This window comes from Electrona antarctica, assembly GCF_951216825.1.
Source record: "Electrona antarctica genome assembly, chromosome: 6".
Lineage (NCBI taxonomy): Eukaryota > Metazoa > Chordata > Actinopteri > Myctophiformes > Myctophidae > Electrona > Electrona antarctica.
Window position 1 is genome coordinate 17,114,458 of NC_136811.1, and position 24,921 is coordinate 17,139,378.

The 24,921-nt window shown below is 44.8% G+C and overlaps 1 protein-coding gene across 1 annotated transcript; it reads left to right on the top strand.

Moving 5' to 3' along the window:
• The first annotated feature begins 841 nt into the window (after nucleotides 1-841).
• tent5ba (terminal nucleotidyltransferase 5ba) lies at nucleotides 842-9,508 on the top strand. The gene is made up of 2 exons (XM_079504184.1): nucleotides 842-1,355; nucleotides 7,502-9,508. The coding sequence occupies exons 1-2, from the start codon at nucleotides 1,200-1,202 to the stop codon at nucleotides 8,528-8,530; spliced, it is 1,185 nt and encodes a 394-aa protein (XP_079360310.1). The 5' UTR covers nucleotides 842-1,199; the 3' UTR covers nucleotides 8,531-9,508.
• The last annotated feature ends 15,413 nt before the right edge of the window (nucleotides 9,509-24,921 follow it).

Genomic DNA, 24,921 nt, shown 5'->3' on the forward strand with positions numbered 1-24,921 from the left:
ATAATCGCATCTTTGATGTATTTACAAACAAAACTGATGACATCAGGGATCTCAATATATGGGCTTAATTGCGACAGCAGATCGCATTTACTATGACATCAGGGAACTCCATCGCTGATGATGTCATGTGATGTCACGAGACCTGGCCACCATATATGGGGATTTTGAGTGATACAATGACTGATGGGAGCACAATTCCATGGTTAACTGTGACCTTCGGTCGCAAATAGGATTATGGAAAATTCACTTCTACTGACCTGTGCCTTTTTTTAAATCATCTTTTAAAAATAGCATAATTGATAAATCAATTCGTTTGATTAACTGTTGTGCCCAAAATGACTTTCTGTTAGCCTCTGCTGTTTTCTTTTCTTTTTCTTTTCTTTTTTTTTACTAATGCTAAATGCTAATACTAATGCTTACCCACCCCGGTCGCAGAATTCACGTTTATCAGGCTACCTATATGCCTAGTTTAGACCGCAAGGCAAGCTGCTTGTTGCTAACATAGCTGACTCGACTGTTATGTACTTAAATACCTCAGAAATAAGACTATGGCTGTCTTGACAGTTGACAACCAGCTGACCGGCCAATCACAGCAGCACGGCCACGGACGGACCGTTCCTCTGAGCTATGGGACGTGGACTAGGGCTGCAGTGCACAGTGCACGTGCACAGAAGGGAGAACTCAAAGAGGCGGGGCTACAGTCAGTCAACGCAGAAGCGACAATCAGCAGCCAATCGGAGAGGCCGTGCTGGCGGAGACCCTTTAAACTCCTGCTCTGGACAGATTTTATGAATGTGCTCTTTGCAAGCGGACCAGAAAGACAGCCTGCTGCAGCTACAACCCACTGTCTGCCTTAAACAAGTCACTTTATTTTCAGCTTCATCTATTTCTCAACTTAAATATTTAGGTGTCATTTTGCGTTTCACGCATCGGGGGTGGGAAGCTATATTTTATTCTATTTATTTTTTATTATTGGACCATCCTGACTGACATCATCCGACGGAAGATTTAAGAAAAGAAAAGAAAGAATCCCAGGAATTTTTTCGCGTTTTTTACACTTCAATTCAAAGATCATTCATTTCCAGTACTGAGAGGAGAGGAGGATATTGTTGTCATCGCTACCAGATTGCTGCTGTTTTTGTTTGTTTTATTTTATTTTCTGCTGAGTTGTGGTCCCATCGCTTCCATCAGTTCCATCCATGTCTTGCGGTGATGCTTCGGACGCGACGCGGCGGTTCTGCGTGCTGTCCTGGGATCAGGTGCAGCGGCTGGACTCCATCCTGGGGGAAGCCATCCCCATCCACGGCCGTGGAAACTTCCCCACGCTGGCCATGCAACCCAGGCAGATCGTCCAGGTATACATGCACCGTCCGTTCCCGCGGGGCAATCTACGCCACGCTATAATCTGACGAGGGACCGACTGACTGTAGCCTACCTATAAAAAAAAAATCCTTTTTAGTCTTCATTTAACTCCGAGTCCGAGAGTGTAGAAAATGGAATCAAATGGACACGTGCCGGGTCCATTTGATTCTCGGAGTTACTTGCATCACGTCTATTTTTGACTAACGTTACTCAGCCTAACCGCAACTTTATAAATAGCATTTATCTTCACACAGTTATCCCCTTAGACCTTTTTTTTGTGGGGAAATCGTCAATTCGTTCACACATCTCGTAACATTTTTCATTTTTTATCAACAAACATACTTTTTATTATTATTATTATTATTATTATTATTATTGTCATCTCCATCTAGATGTAATTACTATGTGTTATTACACTGGGATAGAGCGGATCAAAGGGTCCGATTTTAGACTTGACTTGCCAGTGCAGTAGCTACATTTACCTTTTCAAATCGAAGCGGGACTTATGTATAATGTAGGTAGCCTACATGAAATGAAAGCACGCATGATAAACTTTATTTTTATGCAATAACAATTTGAGTCCCTATATTAAAGGGGCCTATAACGTCTTCAAACTTCAAGGGAATGCATGGGGCCCACACTATAGACTATACCATCCCCATCCCCATGGGACTCTCTGAAATGCTGCATGGATCACATTTCACTCTAATGTCTAAAGACACACATGCGGGCAGTTATTCAATCAAAGGTTATGCGAAGAAGGAAATAGCATTCGGTCATTACATTCATATTTGAATACTTAGTCACCGGTGAGTTGATCTATTCTCCAGTCATTTTTCCCCTGCTCACGTATTTGCTTAGAGGAGAAGATTCACTGGTTATACTACAGCGACTTCTGCCTATAGGGCTCATGTTTGCGGTCTGTGGAAAGATGAATGCTCCATTGAGTAAGCAGGAGACTTGAACGTAGGCCGGAGAGGAGCCCTGCACGCGCGCTGTGTGTGTGCGTGTGTGCGTGTGTGTGTGTGTGTGTGTGTGTGTGTGTGTGTGTGTGTGTGCGTGTGCGTGTGTGTGTGGTGACTGACTTAGTTCCATATTCCCCTAGCTGTTTTCTAGAAACCTCTCCATCCGTCTAATTCTCCTACTCCAGCCTAGAGAGTTTTCCATCTGCCCAAGATATTGTATTACACAGACAGACAGACAGACAGACAGACAGACAGACAGACAGACAGAGTTGTAACAGCAATATCACAGTCTGCTTCTGTGTGAGTGAGAACATTATGCTCCCTGTCTGAACAAAATGCCTGATGAGAGAGAGAGAGAGAGAGAGAGAGAGAGAGAGAGAGAGAGAGAGAGAGAGAGAGAGAGAGAGAGAGAGAGAGAGAGAGAGAGAGAGAGAGAGAGAGAGAGAGAGAGAGAGAGAGAGAGAGAGAGAGAGAGAGAGAGAGAGAGAGAGAGAGAGAGTGCAGGCGTGCAGCGAGCAGCATGCAGGGGAAGAAAAGGGAAAACAAAGTTTAAATGGGTCACTGACATTCTAAAAAAGTCCTGGAATCCAAGGAGTTGCCTCTGGCCATAGTCTACTGTATATGACGTAAGATTACCCTGTGTGTGTGTATGTTCTTAATTGCTTCACATTTCAGAGCTATGTGGCCTAATTATGGCAAAGCTTATCGGCCTGTCAGTCTCAAAGTGAGTTCTTTGAGGGTGAGGACTGAGGAGGATGAAAGGTCTCAGGTCTGTCAAAGTTTATAGGCCAAAGCTCTAGTTTGGACTTGAACCGAGAGTCCTCACACGTTGCTGTGGGGTGGAAACCTTGCATGTCCCAAACACTGTTCCTTATTATATATAAAAACAAAATGGCCAATCTACAAGCTCTTGAAGATCTTGCTGATCGGCTTTTTCCACTACTCTAGTGCGACACGATGAAGCAGTGCATTCATTTATAACAAAAAGTTGCAACATGGAGATATGAGGTTTCTGCTTGGCGGTGACCATCAACACTATATTGTAGCATGCTTGTTGCTGTTGGGCAGAAACCGCTTATCTCCTAGATCTCATATTTTAACTTTTTGCATGATCATACTACAGCGTCACACAAAAGGATCAAAAGTAGCAGATCTGCATGCTTGCAGATCTGCTACTTTTGCTAATTTTTGAATCCCGAAAAGTAACACGTTTTGAACATATGAGGTTTCCCCCATGCAGACAGAGACGATATCAGGTGGACAGGTGATAAGTGACAGTAATACCCGCTCCAGAATGGAATTTGGACCCAATCAGAGCACACTTTTATTGGCTTTCAGTGAAAGTGTCCACTGTGAAAGGCTGTTATCTGCTATGATAAAATGGTATTACGTAGATCGTCTGTCGGATGGAAACATCAAAAACATTTCAGGATTCAAATTCAAAAACAGCAAAACTAGCAGATCTACAAACTCGAGTTTGTGGATCTGCTACTTTTTATGCTTTCGTAGTGATCAAGCTTCAAAAAAGCTCTTCAAAAACGAAGAAAAAAAGTTAGAATATGGAGATAAGAGGTTTCTGCCCTACAGCTACTAGGTTATATGATATTGTTTTCAATGCATCACCTCTTCAAGATGTGATTGTGTGTGTCTGCGTCTGTGTGGCTTGACCCCGTACGTAAAAATAGAGCCAGCTTATTATCTGATGACCAAGGGAGAGAGTGTTAACTATACCCACACTGACCGTATATACAGTAAGCTGCTCAGCACCGCAACACAGCTTTACTGCATTTGTGGGGGAGTGTGTGTGTGTGTGTGTGTGTGTGTGTACGTGCATGCGTGCGTGCGTGCGTGCTGGTGAGAGAGAGTGACAGGGTGGGTGTGGATGTGAGGGGATGTGTGTGTGGTGAGGGAGTGTGTGTGTGTGTGTGTGTGTGTGTGTGTGTGTGTGTGTGGGGGGGGTGGTAGTAGTGCAGTAGTGCAGTGCAGTGGTGACTAAGGATGTTCCATTTCGTGTGTTTGTTTTGTGTTCAGTTTGTAGTGGCTTTCGCAGTCAGTCAACTTATTGAGCAACTTAAACCTGCTGTTGCTTTTATTAGTGTCAGGTAAACGCATGGTTAATGCTGTTACATAGAGTAATGTATTAAGTAAGTGTTAAATAGGTCTATATTGTGATAATTATCATTGCTATAGAGTGTTTGTTCAGTAACAGGGTACTCCCCATCTCTTGACAGAAAACAGAACATTTATTTTCAGGTCGGGATACCATTTTCATCCAATCAGCAGACAACAATGGAACTGGAACACTACTGAAATTGGTGACCCACCTGTATTTTCTGTTTATTAAAGAGCTGGAGAGACGGGTAGAGTCGACCCATGTTACTGAACCAACACTGAGAGACGGGTAGACCCATGTTACTGAACCAACACTGAGAGACGGGTAGACCCATGTTACTGAACCAACACTGAGAGACGGGTAGACCCATGTTACTGAACCAACACTGAGAGACGGGTAGACCCATGTTACTGAACCAACACTGAGAGACGGGTAGACCCATGTTACTGAACCAACACTGAGAGACGGGTAGACCCATGTTACTGAACAAACACTGAGAGACGGGTAGACCCATGTTACTGAACAAACACTGAGAGACGGGTAGACCCATGTTACTGAACCAACACTGAGAGACGGTTAGACCCATGTTACTGAACCAACACTGAGAGACGGGTAGACCCATGTTACTGAACAAACACTGAGAGACGGGTAGACCCATGTTACTGAACCAACACTGAGAGACGGATAGACCCATGTTACTGAACCAACACTGAGAGACGGATAGACCCATGTTACTGAACCAACACTGAGAGACGGGTAGACCCATGTTACTGAACCAACACTGAGAGACGGATAGACCCATGTTACTGAACCAACACTGAGAGACGGATAGACCCATGTTACTGAACCAACACTGAGAGACGGGTAGACCCATGTTACTGAACCAACACTGAGAGACGGATAGACCCATGTTACTGAACCAACACTGAGAGACGGATAGACCCATGTTACTGAACAAACACTGAGAGACGGATAGACCCATGTTACTGAACCAATACTGAGAGACGGGTAGACCCATGTTACTGAACCAACACTGAGAGACGGGTAGACCCATGTTACTGAACCAACACTGAGAGACGGATAGACCCATGTTACTGAACCAACACTGAGAGACGGGTAGACCCATGTTACTGAACCAACACTGAGAGACGGATAGACCCATGTTACTGAACCAACACTGAGAGACCGATAGACCCATGTTACTGAACCAACACTCGATAGCAATGATTACAATCACAACATAGAGCTTTAACCTTTTCACACAAATATCACTCATGTTAACCTTAACTCTGTGTTGCATATTCTAGTCAACTCAGGCTTTTGCGTCAGACAATAAAAGAAATAGCCTAAATAAAATATCAAAAATCTATCTTCAAACACAGCCATGCAATGGAATCTGACTGTTTGAGCTGCAGCCAGTCGAGGGGGGATGTCATGCTACTTGGATTTCAGAGGGGTTTTCTGACTGAAAACTAGGATGAAATGAAATGAAATGATTACTATATTTACCCAGGGTATCTGGGCTAAGCTCAAGAACTTGTTTCCAGCCAGGCCCTGCTCATCGAACACATTTCATCGTAGTGGTTCAATGCCTTGTTCAAGGGCACTTCAGCGGTGGTAATTTTAATGTGTCGGATCGCTGATTCGAACTGGCGACCTTCCGGTATCAAGACCGCTCTGCAATCCGTTCGGCCATCTCTCCCCAAATGCTTTAATTAGGACAGTGCGTCCTTATTAAAGTTTTTATGGTGTGGTTCTGACTTCCAAAGTGGATTGAGGTTTAACAACTTTTTAGCGTGACCAGTTTACTGGATGGGAATCCAGAATACAGGATGTTTGGATGTCGTTGCTATATTTTGCCTGCATGCCAGTGTGCCAGTGGTCCTGTTGGCATTCTCGGCACATTCTCAGCTTTTCCCCGGCAGTAGTGGATCAGTGGTTCTCAACGTTGGGTCTGGGGACCTGCAGTGCAGTCAGTGGGTCAGGCAGTGGACCGTACTGGACCCCCAGACAGATAGACAGACCTGGGGGTCATGCAGGGAGTGGGCCGTACCACCGTACCGGACCCCCATACCAGACAGATAGACAGACCTGGGGTCATACAGGGAGTGGGCCGTACCACCGTACCGGACCCCCATACCAGACAGATAGCCAGACCTGGGGTCATACAGGGAGTGGGCCGTACCACCGTACCGGACCCCCATACCAGACAGATAGCAGGACCTGGGGTCATACAGGGAGTGGGCCGTACCACCGTACCGGACCCCCATACCAGACAGATAGCCAGACCTGGGGTCATTCAGGGAGTGGGCCGTACCACCGTACCGGACCCCCAGACAGATAGACAGACCTGGGGGTCATACAGGGAGTGGACCGTACTGGACCCTCAGACAGATAGACAGACCTGGCGCCTGCTGCACTTCGTCCTGAGACCTTAGTCTTCATCCGGACTGAAGCTAACGCTGATTAAATGAACTTTTGTGAGCAGCAGTATTGATTTTGCCTATACACAAAACTATCGACCACAACCACCCACATACAGTACACACACATACGCAGACGCACGCACGCACGCACGCACGCACGCACGCACGCACGCACGCACGCACGCACGCACGCACGCACGCACGCACGCACGCACACAGAGACTGAGGCCCATGTGGAAGATGCAGGTTGGGAAATGTTGAGAGTAAAAAATAAAACACTGGAGTATAGTGTACTGAATGCAGGTTTTTACCATTCTTTGCGGTCGTATAATTAAAGGGTTCAGATCAGATCGCTTGAGTTCTTTGAGTTTAACAGACAAAAAAAGAGAATGTGAAAAAAAAGGTTTCCTTTCCTTCCATCTCCCCCCGTCCCCTTTTTAAATGTATAAACGCTCATAGACATCTTAAGGGGGGGGGTTCTGTTTTCATGCTCATACCCACCCAGCCAGCCAGCCACCCACCCAGCCACCCACACACATAGCTCCGTAAGGGAGTGGTTGCACCACTCAAAAACTGGAGGGGTCCTTGAAACGACAACGTTTTTCTTATACATGTTTATATCCTATTGTCACTAGGTGGTGCGCGCCAGGCTGGAGGCACGAGGCGTGTGCGTGCGGGACGTGAGGCTGAACGGCTCGGCCGCCAGCCACGTGCTGCACCAGGACACTGGGCTGGGCTACAAGGACCTGGACCTGATCTTTGGAGTGTCACTGCGGGACGACCAGGCCTTCCGCCTGGTCAAGGACGTGGTGCTGGACTGCCTGCTGGACTTCCTGCCCGCCGGCGTGTCCAAGGAGCGCATCACGGCGCTCACGCTCAAGGAGGCGTACGTGCAGAAGCTGGTGAAGGTGTGCAACGACACGGACCGCTGGAGCCTCATCTCGCTGTCCAACAACACAGGCAAGAATGTGGAGCTCAAGTTCGTGGACTCTCTGCGGCGGCAGTTCGAGTTCAGCGTGGACTCATTCCAGATTTGCCTGGACTCGCTGCTGCTGTTCGACCGCTGCTCCGAGACGCCCATGTCGGAGAGCTTCCACCCCACCGTGCTCGGGGAGAGTGTGTACGGCGACTTCCAGGAGGCCGTGGGCCACCTGTGCCAGCGGACCATCGCCACACGCAGCCCGGAGGAGATCCGTGGCGGCGGCTTGCTCAAGTACTGCCACCTGCTGGTGCGGGGGTTCCGGCCACTGTGCGAGGCCGACATGAAGAAGCTGCAGCGATACATGTGCTCGCGGTTCTTCATCGACTTCCCCGACATCTGCGAGCAGCGGCGCAAACTGGAGGCGTACCTGCAGAACCACTTTGCCGGCATGGAGCACAAGCGATACGAGTGCCTGATGACGCTGCACCGCGTGGTGAACGAGAGCACCGTGTGCCTCATGGGCCACGAGCGGCGCCAGACTCTCAGCCTCATCTCCATGCTGGCGCTCCGGGCGCTGGCCGAGCAGAACGCCATCCCCACCGTGACCAACGTCACGTGCTACTACCAGCCGGCGGCCTACGTACAGGACATCAACTTCAGCAACTATTACATAGCGCACGTGCAGCCGCCGCTTGTGCGCGCGTGCGGTAACACGTACCAGACATGGCTGCCCTGCAACTGAACTCTCGCCTAGCTATGTGTTGTTGTGCGCGGCACCGGGGGTGGGGGGCAAGAGGCGGATCTGTCTGTCTGCCTGTCTGTCTGTCTCTCTCTCTCTCTCCCCGTGTCTCTCTCTCTCTCTCTCTCTCTCTCGTGATGAGAGGAGGATCTGGCCAAACGGTGGCACTGCTCTTTAGCTATTAAAACGAAAAGGAGCTGAAAATACACCGAAAAAAGAAGAGAAATGCATCCTTTTTTTTGCCAAATGTGACTTGACTGAAACAATCCTATACTGCTGTATATGTGATTTGAGCCGATGTTTATTTTTTTATTTTCTCCTCCCTCTTGCTAAACAAGACAGCTGGTCCTTTCTCAGATGTAGCAAGAATCTTTTTTTTTTCTCTCTCTCTCTTTTTTGTATTTAAGTAAAAGAAAAACGACGTATGAAGCTTTATATACTTGTCAAATTCAGAGGAAAAACACATTTTTGAGGAAGCTCTGTTATTTTCTTACTGCGGCCAGACTTGACTTATTTTTTTAAATTACACACACAGGACCAAAGACGTATTTTGTTGTTCAGAAGGGAATGTTGTCATGATTCCAAGTGCCTAAAAACCAACCATGAAATGTTATAAACACATGTGTAATGTGAGAAGTGTGCTTTTTTTTTTAAATAAGCCATGTTGTTTCCTAGAATACCCCAAATCTCTTTTCAGGAACAGAGGCATTCATTTTTCCTTTTGTTGAGATTAAAAAAAGACAAAACCCCAGTTTTTTTATTGTCTTATCTTATTTTGTTGACCTCTGAATAGTCTCTATACTCTATACTTCCCTGTAAAATGAACAAATAATACACAGCCCCAATCCTGAGTGTCAATTTATCATTTGCAACCCAGAGATTGTTAATGTAACCAAATGGACCTGTAAAACGGGGCCATTTGGTCCATTTTCTTAAACAAGACCATTACTGGATTAAAGGTAATCTGGCCAAATAAGTGCCGTAATTTTTTCTTCACTTTTTCTGTTTTGTATGTGTCTATGGAGTTAACATTACTCTAATAGACCCACAGGTGTGGTTAAAATATTAAAATGTCTTCTCTTCCCTGTGTATCTTTGGTTTCTCAAAATGCCCAATCGAGGCCCAGGTCAAAAGTCCCAATCAAAATGACAGTGATATAATGACATCACAATATCATCCCCTCCCCTAACCCCTCTCCCTTTATCATACAACAACAGCTGTGGGTGCAGCTTCAGTTCAGGCTGATCACCACCATCACCAGCCACCAGGCAATCCAGGCATACTTAATGAACTGGTGGGTCTAGCCACATGAAAACATAATTTTAACACTTTCTGTACACTTGTTTGAAAATAAATAAATACAATTAATAATAATAATAATAATAATAATCTTTCTTTCTCCTAATTTAATCATAGTACCCAATGATCATGTTTTAGAGGGGGGGGGGGGGGGGGGGGGATGAGCTACATTTTGAAAATGTAGCTCATATACAAGCTCACAGCGGCTCGTGTTGTGAGCAGGTGCGGTCCATCAAGGGGAGATGTCAGATGATCAGATGATCGCACGTCACAGACCTTTACTTGGTCGCACTTTGTAAACCCTGCCTCTTATTTAGTACAGCAGCAGGCAGCGGCCCATTCAAAGCATTATCTGCGTGCTACAAATGTCTATCTACGTCCTGTAAGTAGACGTGGGGAAAGAAATAGTGTTGACTAATCATTACAAGTTGCTCTTATTTTGAAGAGGAAGAGGAAGTGTGTTTCGGGTGTAGCCAAGGTGCCATGACAAGTTGGTATGATGCCTGCAAGATAGTAACTACCGGTAGTAAACAAAAACCCACGACGGTGGATTAAAAACACAAGCTTTTAGCCAAAGTTCATATATTTACAATATGAAAACCATGCATCTGTGTCTGTGACTTAACAATGTACACACTTTGGAAGTACCTTAAACATGGAACTTCTGCGGCATTAAGTGAGTAGTTCATTGTATAAAGTCTCATGCTGGTAAAATCATCAACAACAGCTGCCCTAAAATATTAACAAGTAGGCTACATACAGTACAGTACTGTTACTGTCACTGCCTGCAAGAATGTGATGTTATATCATGCCCTTAAATAGTGCTTGTACTTGGCCGCTGTGCCAAACAGTGGGTCCACCGTGCACTGTGGTGCTGAACTCTGAACTCTCAAATGGTTTGAATTTGTGTGAGAGAAAACTGCAGTAGCCGAGGCTTGTAAGACCCGCCGTCGCGGAATGTGTTTGTTTTAAAGCCATGTAATGTCAAGCTTTGATGGGTTATTATATCGTACCATAATGCATCGTGTCGTATAGTGGGTGGGGTTCATGCTCTCTGTCCCCTCGACCCGGTATTGACTTGTTCCGCCAGTGGTTGTGAGCTTGTATTGTGTATTGTATTGTGTATTTGTGGAACCGAGTCGAACAGAATGCAATGCCTCAAATCCTACAATTTCGACGGCGGTACCCTAGGGTCCCTTGAAAGTTAATCCACTCTCCAATAGACACAGCTGGTCACAGACAATTTGGGACAAATATAACATCAAATAAAAAGTAGCAGTAGAAGACCGCGGAAACGTGTGTGAATTGGCGTTAATCGACATTGCCGTTAAGTATTTTTAATCTATTTTTGAAATTTTGGCTTCTCGGAAATTCTATTCCTCACTTCCCGCCTCCCGCACTGCAATTGGCTAGCTGCACGTTGCTGTATCTGGGCTCAGACATTTTTAGCCTGGGCAGCATTCCTTTTCGGGTTTATGATCCGGTCGGGAGCGGATGATATCGCTACGTCATGTTGTAGTATTGTTTTGTAGTCATCAATCTTCCGGAACTTCCTTTTCACTCAAACTGATTTTTTTCCACCCTAAAACATGATCATCAGGCCTTATTGTTATATAAGGAGGTATAATCTTTTCAAAAAAGTGTACAGTTTAAATGTTGTTTTTATGTGTGCACGCCCACCAGTTCATTACGTATGCCTGGTTTGCGTGGTGGGTGCAGTGATGGGTGGTGATCCACCTGAACTGAAGCCGCACCCACAGCTGTAGTTGTATGATAAAGGGGGAGGGGTTAGGGGAGGGGCTGATAGTGTGATGTCACTATATTACTATTTATTTCATTGGCCCGTTTGACTGTCAAGGGTTCAGCCTCCAGGAAGACACCCTAAATACAAAGTTAATACACCATTGCACATAAAAACGAATCCAGGCAGGGTGTCTAATGAAGTACTGTCACCTCATAGACACATGAAAAACTGAAAAAATACAAAAATTGTGGCACAGCTCCCTCTTTAAACATCTCATCCACACTCAAGCGACGTTATATTTGTCTCTGACCAGACAGTGGTACAGCTGCATCTATTGGAGGGTGGATTGACTTAAGGGACCCTGTGAGCTGCTTTGAATTGAAACCAACCTAGAAAGTCTTTAATATAATCCATGTTTGTTAGTTTAACCAGAGCTGGACTAACACTAACAGGATCACACAGTGTGGCTTTAAGAGCTGTTTGCCTTTGATCTGCTACTTGGTTTACTGGTGGCAGACTAAAGACAGCTCAGTCCCAGTAAAACTAGGCCAGTGGGTCCTTAAAGGTGCTGGGGAACCCCAGGTGTCCCTGAGGGGTTACCAGGGAGTCCCCCGGCAATATTAGTTCATATAAAAAAAAGCATCCGAATCAGTTGAACAAATATAACCCTATTATACTTTGGCTATTTGAAAATAGCAGGCCTAAGGTATAACGTCTCAGTGTTCCGATCATTCATTAGTCTGACCCATTACTAACCCTATCCCTAACGTACGCAGAAGCCACAGGGTGAGTCTTAACCGGCCACGTATTCAGACTAACAGGATGTTGGGCTAATGTGCAGTCCCCTCCCTACAAGCTTTAGATTGGCTATCCCCCACCCGGGCCACCCCCCCAAAAAACTAATGTTATGTATTAAATGTATGTACAGTATGAGGGAAGCCCTGGTACACTATATTTTCAGATGGGGTGCTGGGATTAATCCATAATAATTTGAGGGAGACTCCTTGACATGAAAAGGATTGAGACTGAACGACGGGGAGCGGGGAACCCATGAAAATGCATATAGAGTGTCGGCCGAAGTGAGCTTCATTGGCTAAACTGGGTCTGAGGATCCATTACAATCTTGAGGACATGAACCATAAGGAGAGTTTTCTAAAAGCACAATGGCCTCTCTCTCTGCTCTGATACTAAAGCTTCCAACAAAGGCTGGCCTGTTCTCCCACCCATGTTGCCGGTGGAAACGCAATCCCCGTTTGCCTGAAATGACAGCCACGTTGTTTCGTGTCAATATTAAAAATATATATTTCTGCGTTACTGCCATCATACATGCCATATGGCCAAAATGTTGTTTTTTTTCTCCTCAGCTTACTGCCTGACACAGGGCCTCGCTGCTTAAACGATGACACATCACATTACTGGAGACAATGCGCATGATTCGTTTTGTTACGAGTCAGGCACGAGTGCGCCGCACACCCCGTCATGCCATGTCTAAAGGTGCTGTAAGTGATTTTAGAACAAAGAGAATCTACCAACGCCCCTCTGGTGTCTGGTGTGTTATGCACAGGAACAGGGACAATACTTTGCAGAAGGAGACGGTGGAGCAGCTCGGACAGTTTAAGCAGTTTTATTCAGATGCATGCTAGTATAAATAATAATGACCTGAATAAAATACTTAAACTCTCCGAGCTGCTCCAGTGTTTTCACCGCCTTCTGCTGCCTGTAAGTGATATTTATTGTATGTTAAAATAAGTCGCTCTACATTCCCATAATCCTTGCTAATGAGTGTTCAGTTGACATGACAGTGGTCTCCCCGTCTCTCCAGCTTTTTTAAAGTAAACGGAAAAGGCATTTTCAGCTCGGGATCCCAAAACACAAACAAGGAGAGAAAACACCTATAGGATACAGGATAAATTAGTGGAATTGCAAGAATATGTTCTGTTTATGAAAGAGCTGGAGACGTTGGCTTACACTAGCTGCTAGCTTGTATACTGTACGTAGGCTACTGTATGAGAGTACGCACCTCTTCCTTTCTTTCCCATTTCTCTTTGAAGTACCGGTCTACTGATAAGAGCATAGGCTAATGCCTTATTTTGTGCTAATAGACATATCTACAAGCTCACAGAGCTTGTTGATGCCATGTCATTATTTTAGGGATGGTGATGACAGCTCTGCTGCCCAAATGACAACCCCACATCCAGTGCTGTCTCTATTCAGATTTCCTCTACCCACCGCCGCACACTGCAAAAAATAATCCATTACAGTCTTTACCCGGTGCTGCTTGGATTGCACCTAGAGAGCATGACTATTACCGTTATGCTAAGATTTTATAATCCATCCTGCTGTTTGACTGCAGCGACAACAAGGTACGACAAAGTAAAGACAGAGACAGGTTACTAGAGTTAGCCCTGAACTGAATTAACTCTCTTGTGGTTCCTGTATCACTCACACAAAAACACTGATTCTTCTTCAGCTGTTCATTGGGATGGAATCTGTGCTATACAGCACCGCCACTGTACAAAGAACCTGTTAAGCCTATAGGTAGATTACGAGACAATGGGCCCCTGGGCATGGGTTTGTAAAACACACGCACACATACGCACTCGCACACGCACACACATACTGCTAACACTGTGACACTATCCCACAGCACAATAACTGCATTCAAAGTGTAGGAACTATTTTTTTTTACTTCCTAAAGACACACTTAAAGCAGCACTACGTAGTTTGGGGTATCAGTGGTTACTTTGGACACAAATAGCATGACAGCCCATGTCTTTGACTTCATTACCCAAGAGTCTGCTAATGTTTCTAGATATCACCACCATCTGACAAAGGTCAGATAGGTGGGGGCATGGTGGCACAGTCGGTAGTGCTGTCGCCTCGCAGCTAGAAGGTCCTGGGTTCGATTCCCGCTGGGGACTCTGAGGGTGCTGGGGGCGTGCTATCTCCTCCACGCCATCAGTGCCCATACCCGAGGTGGGGTTGGCGAAAGGGCCTTTCTGTGTGGACTTTGTATGTTCTCCCCCTGTCCCCTAGGGTAGAAACCCTCACAAAAAACATGCTCTAAACTACCTCCCCCGGGGTGCCTGTTGGAGGGGAAAGGAACTGGTCGGAATAACGTGTTCCTTCCACGCGCTACATCCGGCTGGGGAAACTCCCCCCTGTAATTTTCTACAGTATATATTTGTTAAAAAGTTACATAGTGCTGCTTTAATGGTCTAATGATTGTTTCTTGTTCTCTTACTCTTCAGTTTTCAGTTGGACTGTTACTGTATGTATTGATATGAGCTTAGCACCTGGATGGCTCTTTAGAGGTTCCTCTGGTTCGTCAGCTTAGTTTAGGCACCTCTCTAATGTTTCTAGATATCACCACCATCTGACAAAGGTCAGATACTGTACATTAGCACCTTTACGATAGGAACCAATGCGCGGCATATAGCTTCTCGCGATAGCTTCTCGCGATAGCTTCTCGCTTTCTAGGAATTTACGTTGTTTAGTTTTTCTCTCCTTTTAGCACATGAGCACATGAGCCACAGAACCACTGTTCATGCTATTTGTCCCCATTATTATTTTGAGTGTATCTATCGACAATCACTCCCGCACATCATCGCCCCCGTCCCCCCCTGCCCCCCGTCCCCTGTCCCCGACCCCCGTCCCCGTCCCCGTCCCCGTCAGTCCCTCACCCACTGTCACACACAAGCATGTTTAAAGTGTAGATTTATTTTTCATGTATGCTCACGCATTCGTAAGATGGTAAAAGTTGGATGTGGTTGTCATAATTTGTGAGGAGGCTTTTATGAGGTAATAATATTACCTCATGAAAGCATATTCTAGTTCACAATGTGAATAATATAATATTTATTTTTCTATTCTCTTCTTTTCTGGATGACAACTGAACTTGCACTCTTTCAAAGTGCTTCAGGTTCATCCTTTGAAGGCTGTGCCAAGAGTGACACACACTGTGCAGTAAAGCCACATGTTCAGGCTCATAACTCCTGGCCATGTAAATTTAGTTCCATTGCCATGTCATTATTTTAGGGATGGTGATGACAGCTCTGCTGCCCAAACGGCAACCCCACATCCAGTGATCTCTCTATTCGGATTTCCTCTACCCACCGCCACACACTGCAAAAAAATGAAATCCAGAACAGCTCGTTCTAGAGAGCATGACTATTACCTTTATGCTAAGAACTATAATCCATTCTACTGTTAGACTGCTCTTGCCGTGTTTTTGTTTCTACACTAAAGACACGTACGGTCTGTCCCTTGGGCTGAAGGCTGAACTGTTTGGAGAGCAGTAAAGTCTAACGGAGCGCGTGATTATGTTGGGGTGTACGTACGGCGGTTTAGAAGTAAACACACTGGGAAAATGTTCAAAGATCATCCTGATACACGTTTTCCTTCTACGATAACATTCTGGCCGATCTGTCACTGCCATCAGCCGTGCTTGTCTTGGCGCCAAGTCCCACATTCTGTCCCATCATGCATTGCGTGTGTTGTTACTGTACATAAATTTAACAGGCGGATCTCAAGGTTTTGTCAGAGTGTCATGAAAGTGGAAAAAAGGATGCGCTTTCCCATTTCTTGGGAAAGCTGTGTACAGACAAAAGTTGTACCCATAGCCTACTAAATCTCACGAGTAGTGACAGCTTCCTGGAGCAACTGGCTTCTCTTCAGGACAGTTACATTATATCGTGTCTGTTGGGTGGAAACCTCAGATGTCCAAAACTGTGACTTTTCAAGATTCAAGTTCAAAAACAGCCAAAGTAGTAGATCTACAAGCTCAAAATGCGGGCGGTGGTGGTTCAGGGGTAGAGTGCCTGGATGGTAACCGCAAGGTTGCCAGTTCAAACCCGGGCTCCCCCAGAGTTACTGTCGAAGTGTCCTTGAGCAAGACACTGAACCCCTAATTGCTCCCGATGTGCTAGTTGGTGCCTTGCATGGTTTCCGTTGCCATCGGTGTATGAATGTAACCCTAACCCTTTAGAATATGGAGATAGGAGGTTTCTGCCTGACAGCAGCAATATTACATTTGACAAAGGACCGCACTGCAAAACACAGGAGACGTGCACCTTCCATCTTCTAAGCCCTTACAAGGTTTTTCAATCAAAGGTTATAGGAATAAAAAGCTTAAAAAACACTGGAAAGTATTTTAATACCCTTGTCAGGTTGTAATAAAAATACAAATCTGTATTAGAGATCATAATAACATGATGTAGATGGAGTACTTAGAAATATTTGTCTAAATTTGTTGGAACAAAACATTTCAAACGATTTTGTTGTTGTTGTGTCTCCCCATTTCTACAGCTCTTGAGAAAACATAAAGATATAGGCCTACGTTTTGGGGTCAGCATACGATTTCCAATCCAACCAGGAGAGAGAGCTCATGCAGGATACATGCATAAACGAGTGAAACTGGAAGGGATACAATTGGAACTGGAACACTATAGAGCGTCGCAGTCCCGCCTCCTACCCTGGACCAGGAAATGAAACCCAATGCATTATTCTCATAGACATTTCTTAAAGTATTTATTTAAAGATGGTTACGCCGCGGACAAAGCCAACTCGAGTCGTGACAACTCATGACAACACAAACAATATTTTGGACCAAACAAATAATTAGAAAGAAGAAAGAAACGGCAGGTTACAACACTTTTTTTTGTTGTTTTTCTTCTTTGTAATTATTTGTTTGGTCCAAAATATTGTTTGTGTTGTCATGAGTTGTCACGACTCGAGTTGGCTTTGTCCGCGGCGTAACCGTCTTTAAATAAATACTTTAAGAAATGTCTATGAGAATAATGCATTGGGTTTCATTTCCTGGTCCAGGGTAGGAGGCGGGACTGCGACGCTCTATTAAGCTCACATGATTGGTTCTGCCTTCTGATTGGATGAAATTGGTGTCCCACATGAAAATGTAATTTCTGTTTACTGAAAGATGAGGAGTCCCCCAACACTCTAGCAGTGATTGTATCAAAAGAGCTTTAAGCTCCCATTTCTGCTCCATACTGTATATCATCTCTGTCGGACAGAAACCTCTTATCTCCGTATTTCAACCTTTTGTGTTTTTTCATAAATGAATGCCCTACTACCTACTTGATCACAGTACAGCATCACAAAAGCATCAAAAGAAGCAGATCCACAAGCTCGAAACGCGGCGTGAATCGATCTGCTACTTTTACTGGGTTTGAATTTGAATCCCGAAAAGTAACAGTTTTGGCACTTTCCAAACCGACAGAGACGATTATAATGAAGTGAATGAGATTTAATTCCATTGACGTACATAACGATATGACCACACCCATTGCAGTAGACATGCAGCCATAACATTTAATTTCCCACCAGCCCCTTCACACACCCACCTTTAATTTCCCATCAGCCCCTTCACACACTGTAAACGCTGTTCTGAGACGTTTCATTTCAGGTGTTGTCATTCACCGCCGTATACAAGTGCGTGTGTGTGGGCTGTGGGCTGAGATCTGGTGTGTGTGTGTGTGTGTGTGTGTGTGTGTGTGTGTGTGTGTGTGTGTGTGTGTGTGTGTGTGTGTGTGTGTGTGTGTGTGTGTGTGTGTTTGTTTGTGGGGGGGGGGGGGGGGGGGCATCATTAGAGAAACAACTTTAGAGGACAACTTTCGCCCTGGCCCTCACTCACTAGAGAAATCTTTGTTTTATGGTTCAAATAGTTTTTCGATTTTTGTTAGATTTACAATTGGAAAAAGGTTTCGGGTTGGTCAGGGTTAGGATCAGGCACTTAGAGGTTACATCATTTGTTTTGGTGATAAAAAAGGTCAAAACATTGAAATATGCATTTTACTAAATTGCCTTCCAAAATTTTTTATGTGTCCTCAGAAGTATATGTCGTTTCCGGTCTGGATCAGCAATGCATTCAAGAGAACAAAAGGATGGACGCCTGATGGATCTGTAGCTTCAAAAGGTCAACTTCCGTCTTTATTTTCGCCAAGTACAAAGTCGAAACAGCCGTTATAACACTACACAAGAAAAGGTCTTATGAATGACTGAGTCTGAGAATTTCAACACACAGCGTTTCCGTGGTTCCAATATCAACGCCGGATCAGAGACTACTGATTGTGAGAAGCGTTCAGGCTTAAGACTCACAAACCAACGCATGGTCCCGCCTACTCTGTCAGCGGCCTCGTCCAATAGGAAAGCCGCTAAACAGAGTATCCGGTTCCTGCGAAGGCGGGACTTATGCCAAACTGCGTGTTTCTTACAACAACCTATTTTTACAACTTGAGATGACAACTGGCTAGTAATGAATTTAAGAATACAATATGATATATGAAATTATAAACATAACAGAACTATATAAAACTACACAGAAATATATGAAACTTAACTGAGACATGACAGAACAGTATGAAACTAAACAAAATTACATTATACTGAACTGACTCTATTTAAGAAATAAATGATCTTGTTTTAACATGGTACCTGAAATTATAATCTTCAAAATAATATGTTTAAGAGTACATTCTAGATTAGTCACTGAATGCTAATAATTTAGTAACCTAGTCTATGTCTTAGTTTCCTAGCGTTTATCTATAGTAACAGAAGAGTGTTTTTAAGAATATATAAAGTTAGAGTCCATACATTTAATTCAAGCCAACTCAGATCCTGCCAGCTGCTTCACAGTTCACACCTTCTGTATTTAGAACAAAAGGGTTCTCTTCCTGCAGTCCTTATAAGGTGCTGCTTGCTCAGACGTTTTAACAATAGCTCCTTTCAGTAAGAACAGTCTAAATTAACTTCAAACCCAACTGCTTATAACCGTACCGACTATAGTTGAAAATAGACTTTAATTTTGGTTCATTCATTAGAAAATACACGACATATAATAATACAAATGTGTGTGTCACTGTGCCACTGTGTGTGTGTGTGTGTGTGTGTGTGTGTGTGTGTGTGTGTGTGCGTGCGTGCGTGCGTGCGTGCGACTGTGCGTGCGTGTGTGTGGGCATAGATTGATGACAGCCCAGAAACCCAGTAATGACAGCTATTCACCGGTGTCTCGCCACAACACATATCTAAACTAACCTGGTTTAGTATACCTGTACCATTAGCTTCATTTTATTTAGCCAAAAGGCAGCCATTATAATTTCCCACCAGCCATTATCCATGGGAAGCTTGCCTTTGTGTCTGTCTGTCCCTCGCTGCATGCTGCTGCGCACCGCCTGCCCTCGAAACGGTCTGCTGCACACGGCGGCTCCGAGTCCTAACCTAGCCAAACTATTACTATTGGATTACCCCAAATCCAGACCATATTGGACCTATACGTCTCTCAGATAGAACCTGTTTTTAATCAAGCCCTTTGTTTTGGTGAGCACATAATGGGTCCGTGGACGTGACACCATCTTGGTGGGGGGGGGGGGGGGGGGGGTGGTAAGGGGAAACACATGTCTATGATTTAGACTCTCGTAGATGTATTTATCGATTCTGACATCTTCACTCTACGGGAGTCTAAGAGCTCCATTTTCGTCACCGCTAAACCCCTTATAATAAACTTCTTTGCCTTTTGTTACTATTTTGCTAAACATTTTTGAATAGTTAAAATGGCCAGTCTACAAGCTCACAATGTGTCAATGTAGATTGGCTCGTTGAACTATTCAAAAATGTTTTTCAAAATAGTAAAAAAAGGCAAAGAAGTTTAGGGATAAGGGGTTTAGCGGTGACGAAAATTGAGCCCTTAATAAGTGTTCTGGCCTGTCGTGTGAAACCCCCCTGCCTCAAAGTAACTCTTAACTTGTACAAATGCAAAATCTAAGGTGCTTACTCTGCTGCCCCACTTGTCCGGTTTGTCTGCGGAAAGCATTTATAACCTGTAGATCTCAATAAAAAAGTGTTTTGATCCACTCTGTCTCAAAATCTGGCATCCATCTTGGATCTCTCCTCGATGTGCAACAGCGCAGCGCAGTCATTAGGGGAGACGAGGAGAGATCCAAGATGGATGCCAGATTCCGAGACAGAGTGGATCAAAACCCTTTTTTAATTGAAAGCACCTTAGATTTTGCATTTGTACAAGTTAAGAGTTACTTTGAGGCAGGGGGGTTTCATACGACACGCCATGGGGCCAGAACGTTTAGACTCTCGTAGAGTGAGGATGTCAGAATCGATAAATACATCTACGAGAGTCTAGGCTAGGACTGCAGGATGGGCCCAAGAAGCGGAGTGTGATCATCCACAGTGTAGCTCAGAGAAGTTCTTGATCACACAGTTTAGTATGGTGGATTTTATTTTATATGATCAGGGTGCGCCCAATGGGTGACAAGTTGGGACAGGAGTAACAATTTACAATTTAGGCATTTAGCAGAAGCTCTTCATCCAGAGCAATTTACAGCAAGCAAGATAAAACACATACATCAAATGCATAGAGACAGTGTTGTGCCTTACTAATGGTAACCCAAGAACCTAGCATCAATGTAAACAGTATAATATCAATTTATAATCTATAGATACATCTATAAATACATCTATACACACACTAGACAAACTAAGATGCCAGATCATCAACCAAACCCAGAATCTGTCTAAATATCATGCTATCTAAATTACATTTTAACCTTTGCATAAGACTGCATGGTCGTCAAGGCACCCGTTTTACGTGACGGGAGCGGTCCTGTGTCACGGCGTCTCACGTTGACGAGGACTGATGATTTACCATTACAACTCGAAAGGTGCTGGATGGGCAGAAGCGGACTTCACAACGCTCAGCCCGGCCACTCGCTCGGAGGGAGATGCCTCACATTGTTTCAGGGCTCGAATCTGCTTCTGTTTTAGGCTAAATGTTTCTTAGAGCAGTGGTCCGCAAGCTGGTGTCTGGGGACCCCCAGGGGTGTCCTTGAGGGAGGTGTTCCAGGGCGTCCTCAGAAAAAATATTTAACGTAGTGCCGTAGTAGTATCACAATCATTTTAATCACTTTATCCATGTATATGTTAGCTATTCAAAAATAGCAGATCTACAAGCTTGTACATCTGCTATTAGCCTATTTTTGAGCGGTGCCACCGCCTCCATTAAGAGACTTTGTGTGTATGGCCACGTTTACATGAGGACTTTTAAACCCCTTTAATTCCGAATAAAAGTTAAATCCTATTAAACGTTGTCATGTAAACACCTACAAAAACTTAAATCCGAATGAAAATGCCCGATGCGATTTAAAAACCATTCCGATGTCACTGGCCGGATTATTCCGATGTTGAATGCGATTGAAAGAATTGGACTCATGTATACACTCCTTCGGATTTAAGTTCATTCTGGTTTTTCTGAACATGCTCACTTCCAAGGCGCTCATATCCAAGGCGCGCCGAGGAGTTTGCACATAGAGTGCGTTATTTCGTGCATTTTGCAGATCCAAAATCCACAAAAAAAAACGTGGAGCAGGCTGCAGCAGCAGTGATGATGATCGCCCTGGTCTGTGAGTGTTCAAAGATCCAACCGTCCCGAGTTGAGCATGATCACTCTTAATTTTGTTTGATATAGGCTAGCCTTATGTATCTGGATTGATTAATGCTACAGTGCATCGGGGGACTCACAGAAAGACAGTGGAGGAGAGAGGACGCAATGCCGTCAGACCATGCGCGCACGCGCGCACACACACACACACACACACACACACACACACACACACACACACACACACACACACACAGTCCCAAGAATATGTCCATCCTATCCCCTTAAACTTTTATAGGCTATATAACTTGTCTATTCCAATAAGTTGCAACCAAAACGTCATGAAACATAACGGCTTTGCAGTTTAATTGCATTGATGAGCAGCTGCAATCAATCTAGTTTTAAACACCCAATTTATTCTCTGGTAGCCTACAGTAGGCTAACCTGACTCCGCCAGATGGGGCAGCAGAGAGTACACGGGGTTGAGGGGGGAACCCAGTGTACTCTCTGCTGCCCCATCTGGCGGAGTCAGGTTAACAGTAGGCTACTTCGTCCGGAATATATGCCATGCCATGATGATGGCGATGGTGTATCGTGGAGATAAGCTATACATTATGATTTATGCGATGTACAAGACCACAGGTGGGACACGTTGTCAGCCTGTAGATCAGCTCTTATACTTACACAATGTACGTGCATTGTGCAAAGAAGAAGCACAAATAAATCCAATAGCCTTGTGAGGCGCGCAGCGAAGTTGATAAATGCGATGCCACCCCCCCCCCCCCCCCCCCCCCTCTCTGTTTGTATGTGTGTGTGTGTGTGTTCAACAGTCTCTCTCTCTCTCTCTCTCTGTTCCAGTGCTTACAGTGAGAGAGAGACTCGCTGTAAGTACTGGACCAGGGCTACGTCGATATATATCACACCGACGACACCGTCCATGTAAACACTCATTCGGAATGTCCATTTCCCATGGAAACTCGCAGCAAAAAACATTACTTCCGAAGTATTTTATTCGGAAGTATTTATTCGGAATGATCAGGCTGCATGTAACTGCGGCCTATGTCTGTCTGTCTGAGTATGACTCATAAGCATGACCCATTGACCCCTGCAGCTGGGCCATTCACACTGAGCAGTCAACGGATTGGGGTTGCATTGGGGTCACACACACGCACACACAGGCCAGGAAGGCAATACAATACACATTTTCAGATGAGGGGCCAAATACATATCAATTCGGGGGTCCTTGACTTGAAAAGGTTTGAAAACTACTGTCTTAGACTTAGAGGAAGTGGAAGAAGGCAATGTGTCAGGCAGGGATCCCATGGCGTCACAGCAGATCCCACATGGTCACATTGTGCCCCAGCTCGTCACTATAGTACGACTTGAGAGTGAGAATATCATTGCAGTCGGGCAGAAACCTCTCTTATCCCTATATTTTACCTTGCTGCTTTCTCGTATACATTAATGCCCTATGGTCATACTTTTTGATTCTCAGTCCCACAGAAGGTGCACATTCTGCTGTGACATGAATCTAAAATGCTTGTGTTTATCTATGCAGATGCTGTTATTGGGAAGCTTCCTTGATTGAAGCCTGTGTAGTGGGGTGTGATGACTGAAGAGCTGATTGATTGCATTATGGGAAGCAGGGTGGATTGCTAGTACATTGTGATTTGCTGATTACTTAGCCAGGGGTGGAGTCAGTAGTCTATATAGAGGGGAAATGGTTCAGTTGAGAGTAGGCTGCCAATGCCATGGGGATTGGGGAGAGGTTGACACCTGGTGCCGTGTTGTTTACAGTTATGTTTGAGTTGCCTTTTCCTAAGTTGTCCAGTTTTTCATTTATGTTATCCAGGCCTGGAACACATTAAAAACTTTTATTTTTCACCTGCAAGCCTGCCTCCTGTTTTCTTTCACTGACAAACAGCCGATATACAATCCCACTTGGTAACAGTATGATTTCTCTGCACCATCTGTGAAACAACAAAACCTACACACAAATAAACGGCGTTGACATGGAATGTTCACATGGTATAATATATCTGTTCGGTGGAAACCTATAAACCTAACGTATGTCTGAAAACTCCGTTTTCAAAACTGACAGAATTCACAGAAGCTGATTTCACAATTCTAAAACAGCAGAAGTAGCAGATCCACAAGCTTGAACCGTTTCGAGCTTGTGGATCTGCTATACTTTTGATGCTTTTAGTTAGTGTGATGCTGTAATATGGTCAAGTAAGGCATGAATTCACAAAAAAAAGAAGAAAAGACAGAGATGGAGATCAGAGGTTTCTTCCCGACAGCGACTGTTCTGTTCTGGTGAGCAGCAGTGTGTCTGGAAGGGAATTCGTGGGCTCATCTGCGCCAGCGTACAACTGCCGGGAGCCATATCCTATTATTGTCAGTGCCAAAACTGTCAAGACTCTTCCTTTCCATCACACTTCTCTGTCCCCCCAAAAAGAAACCCTTCCCACGTGTTAAGACTTCCAGAAAATCAATGATGAATTAACCACTTAAAGCAGCACCATTATCTAATCTGTCTGTGTATCAGCACGGGTGCATGGAAGAGGGGTGATGTCATGAGAGCTGACGGAGCGTGCTGGAAAATGCCAGTGCACGCTATCGACAAACACACAGAGCCCCTTCTATTGGGTGCTGCATGGAAGGAGGGTGGGGAGAGATTGGGAAAGGGTGGGTGGGTGGGGGTTCCGTGGGGGGGGGGGACCAAAATAGCTCACAGGGGAAAAATAGAATCTGTTATTTCACTTCAGAGAGAGAGAGATAAGGGGGGGGGGGGGGGCTCTCCCTGCGACCACAGATCCTGCCCCACTTCTGTGGAGCAGGGGTGGACAGTAACTAAGTAGATTTACTCAGGTACTTAAGCACATTTTATTATTATTTTATACTTTATTCTTACTGCACTACATCAGAGACAACTATACTTTTTACTCC